The sequence below is a fragment of the Cucumis melo genome, chromosome 11 (genome assembly GCF_025177605.1).
Source record: "Cucumis melo cultivar AY chromosome 11, USDA_Cmelo_AY_1.0, whole genome shotgun sequence".
Classification (NCBI taxonomy): domain Eukaryota; kingdom Viridiplantae; phylum Streptophyta; class Magnoliopsida; order Cucurbitales; family Cucurbitaceae; genus Cucumis; species Cucumis melo.
In genome coordinates, this window is record NC_066867.1 from 20,345,429 (window position 1) to 20,363,624 (window position 18,196).

The window sequence follows — 18,196 nt, forward strand, 5'->3', positions numbered from 1 at the left end:
ATTGTTTTTTAAATTACTACAATTATAACCCTTCCCCCAAACACATATTATCATAACACTACTATCATAATCCCTCCTCCAAACACATACTATTATAACACTACCTTTCATATTTCTTCTTCCAAACACATATTACCATAACACTACCAATAGTAATTTTTCCCCCAAACACATATTATATCATAATCCTAGGATTATTATAATCCTTTTCTTCCATAACTCTTTCCTTCCCCCAAACACACCCTGAGTTACTCTACTGAAAAGAAGAATCACTAGGTGAGAAGAAGGTCTTTTGGGGACTAAGCATTCTAAAGAAAGGAATTAGTGTTGTGAGTGATTTTCCAAAGTGTTTAAAGATGTTAGAGATTTCTTCTAAATTTCTTGTGGATTTATAATGATGTTCATATGTTGATATTTAAAAAAAAGAATGATTTCTAAATGAAACTTTTGTGTTATGTTTCAAGTAAAGTTCTAAGTTTAATGATTGTATGCTATGCTTGTGAGTAAATCGTTAGTCTTATTCCTATCGGTGAGTTAGCTATTATGTGCACATAATGAGTAAAGACAACCATGTAGAAAAGGACTAGATGACAAAATGAAATTGGTCAATGCGTAAAAGGAGCATATTAAGCTTAGCAACCTGAGCAACGGGAAATGAACCAAGAAGTTCGATCTCTAAGGGATGTTGTTGATGAAAAGGATATCACAGTAGTCTATGCGTAGGAATAGTTCATATTTATGGTGGAAGGAATATGAAAGGCTAATGTGTGTTTATGTTTTATGAATGAGGCGTTAAAGCCTGTTATGAAAGTGATTTTAAGTATTGTATGCCAGAATTTTGTCCAAAATTATCACTCACTAAGTATTTGACTTATGATTTAAGCTTTCCCTTCCTCTGGTAACCAGGTTTTAAGGCTGAGTTGGGATAAGAAAGGTGAGCTGCCACAAATTGAATTTGAGCACTACGTGCTAAGTTTTACTTTATAGTATATGTATCTAATTAAGTGTGTAATATGTATATTTGGAACATGTATTATTAAGAAATAAAAAAGTCTTTGTTATTGATATCTTGCGTTGTATATTTCTTATTGCATAATAAGTAATGTCTAAGTTTCAAGTTGTATTAAATTATTTGAGTTGGAGTTAGGCAACCAAGTTAAAGTTCAAGGTCTTAAGTTGAGCGTTATGGCGCTTCATCTTAAGGCGTCGAGGCTGGTTAGGTTAAGTCGCGTACAACTTGGTATCAGAGCAATACGTTCCTAAAGAATGGAACAAGTGTAAGTTGTTTTTGTAAAGTTGAGCTAAGTATTTAAGTTGTGTTTGTAGAAAAATTCTAAAAGGACATAATACCACTAAGAGGACGTGGAAGAGCTGCAAATAAATCAAGAACACTGACTCCTCCTTAAATTAGTTCAACCACATCCCCCTTGAGAATTTTCAAACAACAAAAGAAAAAGCTCCATAGACAACATGAGACACTAGCAATCCTATTAACCTTAACAGAGGCCCTTCAAAATTAATGGTAGACAAAAATTTCAACGATACTTATCTAAATATCAGAAACTACCAATCATCCATGTCTCCACAAAAAGCAAGCATCCTGAATATTCACCAAACTCTTCAATGGATAACCTACAGAATGAAACTGCTAGAATTTCGATAAACTGGAAAAGAAGAGCAAGATCAGTAAGCAAACCAAGGGATCAAATAATGAATATTCAAAAAAATCAAAAGAGAAAGGGAGAAGACATATTCAACCCTTGTGATACTAAAAGAAGAAGAGAATTATCCCTCCCAATCGCAATTTTACCTTCCTTAGATCAATCGACAGAGTTTCCTAAGCAACTTAGGTAGGAGCCATGTAAATCATTTGTTTGGAATGCTCGTGGTATGAGGAATCCCCAAGCATTTTGAGCCTTGTCTAATCTGATTTGTACTAGACACAACCCCTTATTCCATTCATCTTTGAAACAAAATGTTGCGAGGAAGAAACAAACAAACAAAAACATTATGGTGGCTTTTTTGGGTGCTTAACAGTTAGAAGTGAAGGTTCTAAAGTTGGTCTTTGTTTACTTTGGAAAGATACGGTTGATCTGATAGTAACCTCTTACTCTCAAAATCTTATTGATTCAATAGTAAAATTGAATGATAAAACTTGGAGATTCACTGATTTATATGGTTACCTTGAATGCAACAAAGACTTGGAACCTTATTCCGAATCTAAATAACTCTTCTGTCCTTCCCTAGCTGATTGGTGAGGACATAAATGAAGTCCTAATACCTGAAGAAAAAAAAAGGTGGCCCATACAAAGGTATGAAATACATTGAAGTTTTGGATGATTGCAACCTTAAAGACATACCTCATAGAGGTTAAATTTATATATGGTGCCATAAAAGTAAAGATGGTTGCATATAAGAAAGCCTTGATAGATTCATTTGTAACAACGATTTTGACTTTTCGATAACTTCTCTGTCCTCCATTTGTATTGGTTATGTTCAGACCACAGACCTATTGAACTCACCATCCACCGAACTCTAAGAATAAAAAAGAAAGGTTCCAAAGGTCTATTTAAATTTGAAGAAATTTGGAGTAGGCACCCTGAAGGCAACAAATATTATTAAGACAAATGGAAGTTGGTCAATCTCTAATGGTACTCAAACCCCTTTAAATTCCAACCCGGTGGAGTGTTCGCATGCTCTTAAAATGTAGGGTCGGGAAATAACTTTGGGTTTCAAATCCAAAATATCGAAATGCAAAGATTTCCTTAAAAGAAGCCTACAACAACCCAAAGTATTGACTTTAACAAGATCTTTATTCTAAACGGAATGGGACTTTTTTAGTTAAATAACTTCCTTTTACCAAATGAGTTTGTCAAACTTCATAAAGAAAAAGAAAATGAATCATTACCAACTTTCAAATGTAGGTTTGATAAGTCTCTAACGCGGTTCTTTCAAGAAAAGGTTAACTTTTTTAACATATAAATGTTTCCACATATTCATGAGTTCAACATTATTTCATAAAAACAATAGAGCAGAAGAAAAATATCAACATACCCATCGTACATGCTTACCATTAATAATAATAATAAAAAAAAAAATCAAAATGACAAAACTCTTGCACATCTACGTGAATTGAAGTATTTTTATGATGTTCTTCAGTAAGATTATCTTATCATTTTCATAAGATTGAGACCTCCACGTTTATAACGACATCAATATAAAAAAGAAGCTTCTTTTAATTCTTTCAAAAGCTAAATAGTCAAAACCTAAGCAAGTGTGTAAATATAAGGATGTTTATAAAGAATGGGAATAGGGGAAGAATGGAGAAAACACGGCAATGGAGAAGTTTTGACCAATTGAGTAGGGATGTAATGAGTCATTTTCTCACCGTTGTTTGCCAATCCCACGTTTTGGTCCTTTTTCTTTTCCCTTTCCCTTCTATTACAAACTATTTCCATTTCACTTATGGAATCATTTTTAATTTGGTCAAGTTTCTTGACCAAATATTTTGACCAATTTTATTTTTCGTAACACAATTGTGGGGTTTTTCTTTTCCTTTGAAATTTTGTTTGATTCAACTTATATAACATGTAAATAGTTTTAAAAGATTCAACTCATTTATACAGTATAGTCCGTACATACTTTTAAATACAATAGATTGTACTGATGCTTTAGATACTCAACAAGTTAATGTATGAAGTATATCTTAACTGTATAACTCAACAAAAATGTTAGAAGCTCAAAATTTTGTAAAAATATTGCAAATCTCACACTTGCTAATTTTGTGTACATTTTTAAATAATATATATATATATATACTTAATTGATAATTGAATTTTATTAAGGAAACTCTCATTAGCCATTAGCTGATTTGAAACAATTTCATCAACACGTATGATTTTGTCTATATCTTCAAGTCGACACTAAAATGCAGTTGATAAACTTAACTTTAAAAGATAATTAAATTCTATTAAGAAAACTCGTTAATCATTAACTGATTTGAACAATTTAATCAACTTGTATGGTTTTGTCTATATTCTCAAATCAATGCTAGAATACAATTAGGCAATTGGATAAGAACTATAAATTGGGTGTAGGGTGTAGACATGTGCGTAAGCAATATGACTTGTTATTCTTGGGTGTGGGAACGTAACAAATGGATCAAAGGTTATTGCATCTCAAGGTTTCTATTCAATTAAAAATCTAACTACAATAGAATTATTGGAAACGATGGGGTCAATTTTATTGATTTGAAGTTTTTTGTGAATTGAGATTAATTATTGAATTGAAAGTGGACAAAACTCGATGACAATTTTTTAGTATAAGTAGTTATCTATAAAATGATGTGGTAGAATGTTTGGTTTGTTAACAAGGTATGTTCTCAAATGTGATAGGAAGATTTCTCCATTTGTATCCGTCCGCTTACTAAAGCAAATTATAGCATTTCTAGTTTTTGGTTAGTTTATTTCTTGTATGTTTTTTTAAAATCATATAAATAACTCTAATTGTTTTACATTTTTGGGTAATTAGAATGGATAGCAATTGTTAGAATAATTATTAACTATGTAGCAACATTTTTAAAAAATTGCAATTATAGCAAAATCTATCGGTGATAGCTTCTATCGTTGATAGACTCCTATGATTTATCAGCGATAGATCAACATTTACTACATGATCTATCGGTAATAGACTCCTATCATTGATAGATTTTGACAAATTTTGCTATATTTGCAATTTTTTTAAAATGTTGCTATATACTTAATTATTTTGAATATAATTACTACATTTCCAACTGTCCCTTTGTTTTTCTAAAAAAATAAATTGATTTTTACATTGGGCCGGAAATGAGCCCAACCTCTACATACGCCCGAGCGTGTTCTGTGGCCCATATATTAGGTTCCGTTAAGCCCATTTGGAACCACGGGCCATTCTCTCATGTTAAGGCTCACGATCCATGGCCGATTGGAAAATTGGCCCTATCTTCGTCAAACTTGCGGTTGTGAGCAACCGCTGAATTTTCCGGCCATGGAAAATTGCTTCGTTGGAAGCCATGGCATGGCTGTTTGTAAGAAATTGAAGAGGTCATTTCGCTGCTGCTCAATGTTCCACAAACCCAAGCTTCGCACCTCACGGAACCATCAAATTTCATTGAGGAAGCTAATGGTTTAGCTGTTGAAAGGAATGTCTGACATTTGCAAGTTCTCACCTGGGTTTAAGCAGTAGGGGTTTCTGTGAATATCAATTACCGTAAATGTAGCTGATGTGAAGCAGACGCGAGAAAAAACGGAGTTCTTGTTTGGTCGATCCTAAAAGTAAGGAGAAGCATACACTTGTTTGGTTGCCTAGACGCCGATGCAAATCTTTTAGGGTTGAAGGTTACGTATAGGCTCGGAATGTCTAAACAAAAAGTCAACAAACGCCAACAGTAAACGAATTACAAACATATTTCTGTTGGGTCAAACCCAAAACCATTGAGTTATGAACCAATTTTAGTTTCGACGACTTTGCGAGGAAATTGGAAGTTCTCAGGTCAGTCTAGTAAGTCAATGTTTCTATACCTAGCATTCAAGTGGGGCTGGGAAGAAGAAGAATAGATTTCCTATTTTCTTTTTCCCTCATTTGATTATGATTTCTAGGAAAAAAAAGGGACAGCCTAGTATTTTACTTGGTTGCGTACGAACAAATTTGTTTCTTCTAACCGCTGATTATTAGATTATTTAAAAATCAAATTATTTCTACTGTTTATTTGATTGATATTCGAAGGATCAAACCATCCTATTATATGAACCCTATTAAATTTCTATATTCAACTGCTTGAGAGAACAGGAACCATGACTTTCGGGTGGAATTGGTCATATCTTCTTGTAATCTAACAGTCTTTGGAATTTCAATAATTTTGCCAACAACCCTTTGATCTTTTTTCTGTAAATTATTGAACCGGTCAACTAACCCATCTGTTCATCTTATGAAGACCGTTCCCTGAGGTCGAGGATATGGAGTTTGGACCAGGCGAAGAGACTTGTGCTGGGACCAAGGGGACTAGGATTCTCCAATTTTGGGTGTTGTGGGTCTCCACGGTTAGATTTCATTACTTGCCCTGTGTTCTGAAATGATATTATCATCTTGATTCTTTGATATTTTTCAAGTTTCTGCTGTATCCTTATGAACAAATGTCAAAATGTTTTGGTCATAGAAAAGAATAAAGCAAAAATAATTCTTTTTGGTCATAATCAAATCAAATTCTGTATCATATTTCAACTTTTACTTTTCTCCTACTCCTCCTATCTATCTACCCACCCTTTTGGTTTACTTTACATAAGTATAACATGGAGTAAACCGTGTCATTTTCATTAAGGCAAAACCTGTAAGTTTCTTATTATCTCTAAATATTTAAATGAAACTTGTCTTCTATTTCATCTCCAGGAGCCGCCTCCTTCTGAACCTGCCGCCATACCTGTGAAAATTCGTTAGCTTCTGAAAGAAAATCCCACCTTTGTTCTTTCTTCTTCCTATTGCTATTTAAGGTAATATAACTGTTCCCTTCTGTTTTTCTTTTCCTTTTTGTTCTTAATTCTGTAATAAATATCAAGGCTACTTTAACTCATAGCAGCTGCCTCAATTTATTGTCTTGTGAGAGTTTCTTTTTGGGGAGCTTTGCTTTAACTTTTTTTTTTTTTCCTTTTGGAAAAAGACGTTCAACTGGAGATTTTGTTTTTGTTTCTTTAACTATTTTGTTGAAAAGTTGTATTTTCTTTAGTGTTCGGTTGTCAAGATTCAACTTTCTGACAGTTTTTTTTTTAAGAACAGCGCTGTTGAAATATAGACCCTTCTGGATGCTGTTAAAATTCTTTCATTAGTCTTGTTATTTGTTGCTCTATGTCTTGTCTAAATTTCTGAATTGAGGAAATTTGGTTGGGGAACATCCCACTTCACCTTTAGTTCAGTTCACCTAAGATAAAATCTTAGGTAGATTTTGAAGTGGTAGTTTTTTGTACATTGACCCTGAAGGATGATAACAAACAAAAGAGGCTGAGCTTAATTTCCTTTTAAGTGTGTAGAGAGCCTGGAAGACTCGTTGTCATGTTTAAAATGGAAAAGCACATCCAGCGCCAAGACTCCAACTTGCAGTTTAATAAGAACGTTCCAGGCTGCTTCTGGAGCATATTCCATACTATTGACTACCATGGTTGGCACAATGTTAAGAAGATGCTTCCTCACAGAAAGCATTCAAGAAGTAAGTTTTGAGCATGTGCCGAAAAACTTAAATTTATTGCTTCTAAATTTCCCTTCAAATTTTCTGTTGGCACTCTTTCCAATGACTATTGATCTCTTATTATCTGATATCTTCATTTCATGGAGTTGTAAGTCTCTTCTTTGTTCATTTGATTTATTTCATTTATTTACTTCAATAATTTTTTTGGGGGGTATCTGTGTAGTCTAGTTCTCTCCCTCTGAATAAAAATGTTCAATTGTTGCGGAACTAATAATTATTAGAGGGGATTTATTGGATTGGGGAAAAGATAAATTGGGAAATGAGGTTCGAGTTAGTTTTCTTCTCAATATAGCGATGGCCATAGGGCATGCATCCTGTTTCAGATTTTTGTGAATTTAGTAATCTTGATTCCATTTCCCTTTTCAAAGTATTTTAAGTTCTAGTTCAAACCTCATCTGCAGGCAAGGAATGTCCAAAATCAACTCTGAACTGTCACCACTCCGCTGAAATGCCAGATGATGTAAACAAGTCTCTAATGGTGAGGTCATGGTAGCATTATCAGATGTAACTAGACTTTATTCTGAGATATGATTTGTTAATTATGAATTTATCATGTTTAACAGTGCTCGGAAGAGAGTTGTCCTATTGACAGAAAACCTAGAGTGGCCCATGTAAATGAAGTGATAACTAATTTGTCAGAGGAAGAAAGCCAAAAATACTGGAAATTGTGTTCCAGTTCAAAACGAAGGTTGAGTCGAACACAATCTATACATCATTTAGAGCCTTCGCATTATTCTCCGGGATATAATGGTGAAAAAGGAGACAGTCAGAAAGCTCATATGAAATTAGATGCATCTGGAATCAGGAGTACTTCTCTGGATGCTGTGGATTCTCGAGACTACTTAAACCAGAGAAAGATTGCTATACTATTCACATCACTTACTGAAAAATCTAGTGGAGTAAAGAAAACCTTAGAAACTAATGAGATCAACAGAAACGTCTCTAATCGCTCATTTAAGGAAGACTCTCACGTCCAAGAGATATTTAAGGCAAATAGAAAACTATTTGCTGAATTGTTACAAGGTGCACACAATAAGAACACTCTGCAAACCCCACAAAATAAGAAGTCATCAGCAAGTCTAGCGAAATCAAGGTCCTTTCCTGCTCCTGGTTTAGCACGGAAAGGATACAAAAAGCTTAGCTCACTCCAACACAAGCAGATTGAGGCTTTTCCAAAAGTACAAAAATCTGTTTCTCTCCAACCATCAAAGCTAGTCGAATCTGCATCTCCCAAAAATTTTCATGAAGATATGATGCCTTGTGACTCTGATAGTACTACAGACCATAACATAAAACAAGCCACTTCTTCTTCTTTGGGATCAAATCGTGGACAAAAGCATGGGGGGTGGAATCAGTTGGTTGTCAAGCGTTTCAATTTTATTAAGCAGAAAATAAGGCACTCATTTAAGGAGAGGAAGAAGGGAAATAACCAGAAAACATCTAAAGGAATTTCAATCGGAGATCCCTCTGGACATGAACTTTCCCTTTACGGAGAAGAGGCACATGAAAGTTTAGGAACTGCTACAAGCGAAGATGGCTCAGGCATTAGAGGATACAGTGAGACTAGTAATTCTATGAGTGATTATCTCAGTAATGAAGGTCAAACCAAGACAGGAATTCATTCATTAAGTGCTTCTCGGGAAAGATCTCAACTTTCTGTTGGCTCAGGCACTATAGGATGCAGTGTGACTGATGATTCCGAGAATGAAAATCTCAGTAGCAGAGTTCAAACCGAGACAGGAACTGCTTCATTAAGTGCTTCTCTAGAAAAATATTCCCAACTGTCTGTGTACAGTTTTGATAAAAACAGAGAGGCAAAGGGTTACCACTCACAAAGCGTAAGGCTTATAAGTGAAGAAAAGATCCCAAATTTAGAGATGCCTCAAAAACGCTTTGGAAGGAATCTTTCTTCGCCTGATATTGATCTCTTTTGTACATTATTTACTGACCTTCCTCATGCCGTTTCTCGCACAGAAAAACCAAAGAGAGGTTTGACACATTCAAGTACGGATAATAATATTCGAATAGACGAGAATCCAACTCATCCATTAAACTCACATATTTCTGAACCATTGGATGGTGATTCACAGTGTATGATAGAAAGAGGTGATGACAACATGCATATTGATTATTCAAGTAGTTTAAACGAGATCACAATTGATGAGGGAACTACTTGGCCAGATATGCTCGAAGAGGAAATACCTCACCTAGATATTTCAGATGGTAAACACCATCAAGTATTGGGTAATGAACTCGTAGTCGAAGATGTCAGCAACACTGTCGATCAAGGCAGCGAGCTTTCACACACCACTCAAGTCTTAGAACTTGACACTTGTTTTCAAGATGACGAAACTTCAAAACTCTCTGACTCTGAAGGTAAATATAGTAAGCTATTCATTGTTTTTTTTCTCTTTCTAAACAATGCTATCCTCTTTTATGAAGCTTACTTGAAAACATGTAGCATGCCTTTATGTATCAATGTTTTGCTTATCATAAAATGGCATTTTGCCTCTTTAGCAAGATAGTGTTTTATTCTATAACTTTTTAACATTTATCAAATTTTTCAAAATCAAAATTATAATAGATATAAATAAAACTGATTTTCTTGTTTAAACTGTGTCAGGTGCAATAATGAATCCTAGGTGCAGTGTAGCAAATGAACCTGAACTTTCGGATGACCAACATAACGAGACCAACACAGAAGCTTTACCAGCTTTTGAAACCACTGTCCATCATAATATAATTGATGACACTGAAAAGATTTCTAACTTCCTCTATCTGCATTCCGAACTTGGTAGAATCAATAATGCTAACTTCAACTATATGAGGCATATTCTTCAGCTGTCCAGCTTTATTGAAGGTGGTCGCACAATAGACCGACCACTCAATCCTTCGATATTTGAAGGAGAGGAGGCCCACTTCTACAAAAAACTTGAATGCTATTGGGAGAAGGTTGACAAAGATTCTGATCATCAGCTTCTGCTAGATTTAGTTTATGAAACATTACATAACATATATGAAAAATCATTCACTTGTTTCCTCAAAACCTTCTCCTCAAGGAGCCAAATTCGTCCAATGCCACTTGGGCAATACCTTCTTGAGGACGTTAGAGAAAAAGTTTCCTGGTACCTGAGCTTGGGACCAGAACTAGACCAATCTTTAGATGATGTTGTATCGCGAGATCTAAGGAAAGGTAATGAATGGATGAACCTTCAATCTGAAACAGAGATTATAGCACTCGAGTTGGAGGATTTGATTCTTGATGAGCTTTTAGATGAAGTTATGAGTTTATAGGATTTTATTGGTTAGATGTTGTTGATATACTGTATAGTGGGAATCTCCAAATCTGTGTACATAAGTTCTGGTTGCAGAAAGTATACGTTAGAGAATTTAGATGCAGTCATAGTTTTGTTTTCCTTTTTGACTCTCCTAAGGAGGGGAGAGAGGGGGCTACGTTGTGAGAATTTTTTATTGTATGTAATTACACATCTATTATCTATACTTGGAATGCTTGTTCCAGTGTGTAAAAACAATCACTACGGTACAATGAAATTCTTATTATCCATAGTTCCCTTTTTTCGTGTTAGGAAAAGCAACAAAACAGAGATTGTCAAATATAGCTTTTGGTTTCTATTTTGCAAAGACTTGGATAAAGAAAAATGGGATTTTTTCCCTATCAAATTTCAACTTGTCATTTTTAGTCTGAATGTTCAATTAATGTCTTATGAAAAGGACTGTAGAAGAGTAGCGTTTTGTATATATTTCTCAAAATTAATGTTGAATGATTCATTTTCTAACGGCCCAAATATTATTAATCTTAGTTGAATTATAAAAAATTCTCATACACTATACTTTGATTATGGTTTTAATTATACTCAACTTTGAAAATTATCATTTTAATCGAAGAAAATTGAAAGCTATTGAAGGGTATTTTTTTTAACCATCTAACTGCATTGTCGTTTATTCGATTACCAAAAATTGAAAATTTGGATGGAACTTCATACTTCGTTTCAGATTTGACTCTCATAATATTTCGTTTTCATCAATCCGTCCTTGATCTATGGATATTCCGTTTCCATTAACCACTAATACGCAAAATAAAGGCCTAAACTATCAAATTTGAGTTCACTTTAATTATAATTGAAAATTCTGCTTGTATTTCGCCTTTTAATCTCGACTGATGGTCAGAAATATTATCAGCTAACAAAAGAGAACACAACCATAAAAAGAAATCTAAATTGCACCATTAAATTGGGGGCTTATAAAGCAATAACTTGAAGAAACTTTATCACAGTTCCAAGGAGACCTCTCAAAACTACTACTGTAATTCATATTAGGATTCAACCAAACAAAACGATGGTAAAAATCTAAACGTGAGATAGATAAGATGAGTAGGCATTGAATTCAATAAAATTATACATTCCAAATCCAATTCAGAATTTAGAAAAAATCAACAAAGAACAACCATGCGTATTTGGAAAGATATTCTGTTCCCTTCAACCTCCCGATCTATTCAGTTTGTTCAAATTTTGATTTGCAATAAGCATAAATATACACAACAAAATACAGCTTCCATATGAATGCAACACCACAATTAACTTCAGCCGTGGTCGTGTCTAGAGCAAACCATGGCTGGGTTCGTTATTGATAAATCCACAGCAACCAGAAAGGATCACAATATCCATGTCATCTCCCACTAACATTTTGCCTGCGGTTAAAATAAATATATCCATTCAATCATAGGTATAGAGGAGGCAGAAGAAGTGATCATACAATTTCATATGATTGCCCATCTAAACTAATCGAAGCAAAGAACACAAACGGGAAGCAGAAGAACTGAAGAAGTGATCATGTAATATTGCACAAATTCAATAATTACCTATCTAAACTATTGTATGATCTAATACTCTGAGCAAAGAACAGAGAGAATGGATCCATCATGTTGTATAACATGGTACTTAATTTTGCTCCATAAGAATATAACTAGGAAAAAGAAGGGTTAAAGGAAGCTACTTGGTCTATTCATCCTCATAACGATGTTTCCTGCTTCTCTTCTCAGAACGCTTCCTTGCCCTGCCCCTTGTATCATCAGAGCTGCTAGCTTCAGAATCAGTTAAGGATGCAGCCTTCCTACTCTTGTGTTTGTGCCTTCCATGAGTTTCTTCAGATGTATCAGAATCTGAATCATCCGAATATCTATGGCTTCTTCTCCTTCTTTTTTCTTTTCTACTCTTCCTATGATGTCGCCTATGTTTTTCATCATCATCCGATGAATCGTCTCTTTTCCTGCACTTCTCCTTTCTCCTCTTCCTTCTGCTGTCATCTAAATCATTGGAATCTCTTCTGCTCCTCCTTTTAGACCTCCCCCTCTTCTTCTCTCTTGAATCTGAACCTGATCCATCATCGATTGAATCATCCTTTCTTTTCAATGACCTTTTCTTACTATTTCTTTTCCCTTCTCTTTCAGCAATAATCCTTTCAATTTCTGAGTCAGCATCTGAATCAGAACTTTCACTCTCTTCCTCTTCACTCTCCTCCTCACTTTCAACTTTTCCTTTACCCCCTTTTAATTTATCCAGTTCCGACATAACATCAGCTTGAATAGCTTCAGGGTCTTTCTCCTTGTCATTCTTAACACTCAAGAAATTCCGGCACTGAAAACTAAGGTGCCCGACGCGGCCACATCTCTTGCAAGCACCACGAACCTCATTGGCATTGGAACCAGTTATGCGAGCAAGTGCAAGAAGACCCTGAAAGCTAGCATATGCATTCTCTGCATCTGGCTCAGAGCTAGCTGTGTTTTGCTGGGCAGAATTCTTGTTATCATCCTTGTTCGGTGCATATGGGTCATATCCAATTGCACTTTGCCATATACCGTGAGTCTGTAGAGCAGCACTACTGTGTACCCTATTGTTCGCAGGCATGCGAACCCTTCCAGCAGTGGCTGGCATCTTGAAGCTTAAGGATCAAAACACTTGAGAAATGAAAGCTACTGAAAGGTTAAATGCCTGTAAAGGGTAAAAAAGAATTACTAAACAGAAGTGCAACAATAACGTTATTTACACAAAACTAGAATTTAACTCTTCATTAATGAAAAAACAGCAAACAAGCTTCCAACTAAATACTACAATAAGTAGCCAATATAAGCCAAATTCAAACAAAGGAAAACATAAATTTTTTTACCCCTAAAAAACAACTTAAACCATAAAACAAGTATTATAATAACACCAGCTTCAGCATTAAGACAATAAAAACAAATGATCCAAGTCACTAAACTAAACCTAACTACAAAAGAAAACTGATTAGCTACAGATCTCTCGATTATACCTTCAGAAACTAAAAACCTAGATCACATAGCACAAAATACACAAAATATTAATCCCCGAACAGAACCAAATTCCATAACCTCACATATCAATCAGAACATAACCAAATTCCTTTGTCTTCTCAATCACCAAAGTAAGAGAGAAATTGAAGATCAGAACCTCGAAAAAAAAACAAAACAAAAGACACATATACTCATGTACAACAGAACCCAATTCCTCCTTTGACTCACAAAACCTTTAACTCAAAGTTAAGAGTTTAAATTTACACACCTCACACCTAAGAAAAGTCAAGAGTGTGAGTTGATAATGAAATCAGGGAGAGCTCGAGGGTCCAATTTTAACCTTTATAGAAGTTTAGGAGCCAAATTTTTGCTTGAAAGTTTGAGGCAAGGTTGTTAAAAATGCTAATGATCCGTGTCGAAGCTTATGCAAAATGATTTAACACGTTTTCAATCACAAATAGCATACGCACGATATACAAATCGTGCCGATTCACCATTCAGAGAAGATGGGTTTTCTTGCCACTGTTGCCGGAAGTATCTTGTTATGGCAACGTGCCAAGCAGGAGAAGAAGGTTGTGTTTGATATCGTCGAACTGGAATTCTCCTTCTCCACTTCAATGCGCTGGTCTGATTTTTGACTTTGGAAGATTTATGTGAAAAGAAAAGCCTAAAACGATAGGAGGTAAGAACTGCCAGATGGGTCTTTTAATTTTTGCACTTTAAAGAAAAAAATATTATATAATCTTTTCAAAATATAAAAACAATTATTTTCATTATCATTTTAAGATATTGACGGCAGGTCATTGTTTTCATTACGTTTTTCTTTCTTTAATTTTTAAAAAATAAAATTGACTCATTCCCGTCTTCCTAAATAAAGATTGAAAATATCTTTTACCATTGTCTTCTTCTCTTTCAACAAGAACACATTCCATTACATAACATTATATAACAGAATCATTGCCTCCCAATTTTTATTTTTTTATTTGAAGGCTTTCTTATTAAAGCTTTCGTGTTTATATTTATACATATGTCATAATTTCAATACAGGTTACATTTTACGATTTAACAACTTCGATTCGAGGGTGTAATTTCAGCTACCACCATGCTTCAAGTGTGGTTTCCGCAATTTGCTTTTTTATAGTATCAAAATTATAAGATAAGTGATCGACCATTTCACCTCAAAGGAAGTGCATGCCATCTGAAGTAGCATACAATAAATCATAATTCTTAACGCTAAAAATAATAACAGTTAGAGGGTAAGCCAATGAGTTACATTGGTAGAAATTTGTATCATTGGTAGACAATGAGTTAAGAAATTCGATTCTTCCACACGAACGAAAGAGGTCTAAGTCCATCAATGCTAAAAGGACGATAAAAGTTTCAAAAGAAAAAGATAAAAAAAGCATAGAACTATTTAAACCACAAAATACAAGTCACGTGGGATCATACAACCAAGATGAAATTGCAAACACGAAATCCTCTTCTGGGTAGTCCTCTAATGGTTTCCTTTTTCTCTTGCAATTCCCCACTAAATTACCATGACAAGAATATAACTTATGGCTACTTAAGTTCTATAATCACAATATCATGATAATTTTGGACTAGTAAAGCGAAATAATTTCCAGATTATTCTTCTACGTTTCTTTTCCCCCTTTGCCCTAATTTCAACCACAAGAGTTAAACCTAGAAGCTAGAGTTTCTCTATTCCTTTCTGTCGAGAAAAATCATCCAAAGAAGGAACGGAAAAGAAAAAACAAAAACATGCCCTTAATTAAAAAGAAAAATAGTAGTAATCGATGAAATTACCTGTAGTTAGCAGACCAAATAAATTTCCCCAATTATGCCCTAGTTCCAATTCAAGATCGGATTTATCGTACGACAACGACGAATGACCGACCGCAAGGTTAGACCTTAGATTAGGCCGTGGGAGAAGGATATAGAGGAAGAAGAGCCTTGAGCCTTCCAATCGGAAAATCAAAGGGTTTTGTGAGTTCTGACGCTGGTAGTTTCGAGAGATGTGAGGAAAGTTGGAAACCTTCCTTTTGTTTTTAAATGCCAAATAAAATAAGAAACATTTATGAAATTACATTTCCTCATAAATTTGTGTAATTACTAATTACGAATTTTTTAGTTTTAAAATAAAATAAAAGATATTTAGGAATTAATAAGAGTATTACGAATATTTAAACTTTATTTTTCATGGAATATTCTAATTCATTAGACTATTATTCATACAAGAAAAAAAATGATAAATTTAAAATTTTCTTGTAATTTGACGAAAGCTCGTACAATAAAGAGAAATTATATCAAATAATAAATAGGGGATTTATAATGGATATCTACCTCGGCATAAAATATAAGGGATATAGCAACCTTATAAACTATTTGCAAAAATAGCAAATCTTTTATTTCTTTTTAATATATTCCTAAAATACCCTTATTTTAGGTCAAAAATATATGGCTTGATTTTCTCTCCTCCACGATCTTGATATATATATCATTTTTTTCATTCTCTCAAATCTGATCAATTTTTTCTGACTTTCACAATTCGTCCTCTCTCTTTTCTTTTTCTAATTTTATCTTCGCTTTCAACTGGTCGATTTTTCGTTCCATTCTCGCCTCCAACAACCAATCGTCGTCCTGCGTTCAACAATTTTTAGCCTTCAAAGATTTTCGACGAGTAGCAATTTTCTACAATTTTCCATTTGCGTCTACTTCGGTAGGTCAATGTTATGGTTTTGATATTAATTTTTTAGTATGTAATCAAATTTTCTTTAAAAATGTAAGATTTGTTTCCCAACTTTTTCATCCAATTTATGTTCATCGTCTCAGTTAGATATTTGTTTTCAGATGTGATTCTTCCCTAAATTTTTCATTCGACGTCATCCAATTTTTACAATTTGATCTAGTTTCATCTTTGTAGGTTGATTTGGTTCAATTCAATTTGATGATTTACTAGTATTTTTATATAAAAAATGTGTTTATTTACTTGTATTGGATTTCATCAGTTTGAGGCTTTGTAGAATTGAACATATTATGAATTTTTCTATCAATTTTACGTTTTAGGTTAAAAGAATACAAGTTATTGATGAATACAAGTTATCACTGTTAGTTAGACTAGGTAGTATGAGCATGGTGATATTAGTCTATCTGCGATAGATTTGTATCCTACATCTAATATTAGTCTATCAGTGATAAACTTGTATCCTACATCTAATATTAGACTATCAGTGATAGACTTGTATCCTACATTACTGATATTAATTCTAAGTTATCATTGATACTAGTCTATCAATGATAAACTTGTATCCTAGTCCATCACTGATATTAGTCAGTGACAGACTTTATCTTTTATTAATGCAATGAGTGTTACACACTAGGATGATAATGGTATATTTTTGTTTTTTTTTTTTTTTTTGCAGGAATTCAGAATTATGATTATTCAATGTTATGAGTGTAACACTACCTCTAGTTTGCAAGGGTCAAGCAAAAGGACCATGAAAACAAAAAAAAAATTGATTGATGAAAAGAAAAGTCACTCAAAATGTAGTTATTGTTGTCGTGCTGGTCACAACCGTAGAACGTGCACACTTCCATTATTTTTACAATTATGTGACATTATGTTGTTGCCTTTTTTTTTCTTTTGTTAGAAGGAAATACTTTCTATTTGTTTGACTCAAACCTTTCGATAATAAGCCACTTTTTTTTATCAATACATTTCAAGTCTATACATGTTACTTTATTATAAAGTAGTAATGTCATAATGGAGTTTAATTTAGTTGATAGTTCTATTGCTTATAGATTTTACTATGAAGTTTATCGTTGATAGCTTCTATTAATGATAGACTTCAACATGTATATTAACAAAACTTTTCCTCTATAAAATGCACTCATTAATAATAATTTGCAATTATTCAACATGTATAATTCTAATTTCTCAATGGGAACACAAAGGCACATAACTTACAATGATTATTCCACCTGTGATCCAACATTTTACTATATTAATATGTAAAATCAATTCTTTCACCGTTATGGTCTATCTGTCTATTATTAATAGATTTTAACATCAATTAAAAAGTCACAACTATTTAAGAATATAAAAGGCATAACTTGCAATGTTCAACTTGTGGTCCAACCTTTTCTATATCAATATAACAAAATCAAATAAAATGTGAAGTCTATCGTTGATCTTTTCTGTCATGAAATATTCACAAAACTAATATACAACAATATCCATTTACTCGATGAGAGAGTTGCAATCAAACTAGGGACAAATCAATAGGTCTCTTGCAATTTTCTAGTCTTCTGCAATCACCAACATTCTCTTTGATCGGTTAAGTTGTATCTTCGGCCTAACATTTTTAACATTCTTCGCTATTTCCATAGTTTTCATATTTTTTTCTTTTCTTGAACAACCTGAAATGATAATATTGAATGAAAGTTTATAAATATATATATCATAATGCAAGCAATCTAAATATCTTCCAAGTCTACTGGTGATAGAAACCTATCACCAATAGACCCTAAGCAACAACACATAAAAAATACATATTAAACTAAAGTATCTACTAGCATCCCATTGCAAGCAAGCT

The 18,196-nt window shown here is 33.7% G+C and overlaps 2 protein-coding genes across 9 annotated transcripts; one reads left to right on the plus strand and one right to left on the minus strand.

Moving 5' to 3' along the window:
* The first annotated feature begins 4,845 nt into the window (after positions 1-4,845).
* Positions 4,846-10,840, plus strand: LOC103502086 (uncharacterized). Of its 7 annotated transcripts, none has more exons than XM_051079458.1 (7): positions 4,846-5,538; positions 5,972-6,077; positions 6,424-6,524; positions 7,052-7,234; positions 7,675-7,751; positions 7,837-9,649; positions 9,897-10,840. In XM_051079458.1, the coding sequence occupies exons 4-7, from the start codon at positions 7,081-7,083 to the stop codon at positions 10,565-10,567; spliced, it is 2,715 nt and encodes a 904-aa protein (XP_050935415.1). In that variant the 5' UTR covers positions 4,846-5,538; positions 5,972-6,077; positions 6,424-6,524; positions 7,052-7,080; the 3' UTR covers positions 10,568-10,840. The 7 variants fall into 7 exon arrangements, with proteins under 7 accessions (XP_050935415.1, XP_008464131.2, XP_008464134.2 ...); XM_008465909.3 differs by having other exon boundaries at positions 4,846-5,529; XM_008465912.3 differs by having other exon boundaries at positions 4,846-5,529; positions 7,059-7,234.
* An 812-nt stretch (positions 10,841-11,652) lies between these two features.
* On the minus strand, positions 11,653-15,662 carry LOC103502085 (CAX-interacting protein 4). 2 transcript variants are annotated; one of them, XR_007815589.1, is made up of 3 exons: positions 15,408-15,662; positions 12,153-13,281; positions 11,653-11,981 (listed from the first exon to the last, which is right to left on the minus strand). XR_007815589.1 is itself a non-coding variant. In XM_008465908.3 (3 exons), exon 2 carries the CDS (start codon positions 13,222-13,224, stop codon positions 12,292-12,294), a length of 933 nt encoding a protein of 310 aa, XP_008464130.2. In that variant the 5' UTR covers positions 13,225-13,281; positions 15,408-15,662; the 3' UTR covers positions 11,653-11,981; positions 12,287-12,291. The 2 variants fall into 2 exon arrangements, 1 of the variants encoding a protein (XP_008464130.2); XM_008465908.3 differs by having other exon boundaries at positions 12,287-13,281.
* Between the last annotated feature and the right edge of the window lie 2,534 nt (positions 15,663-18,196).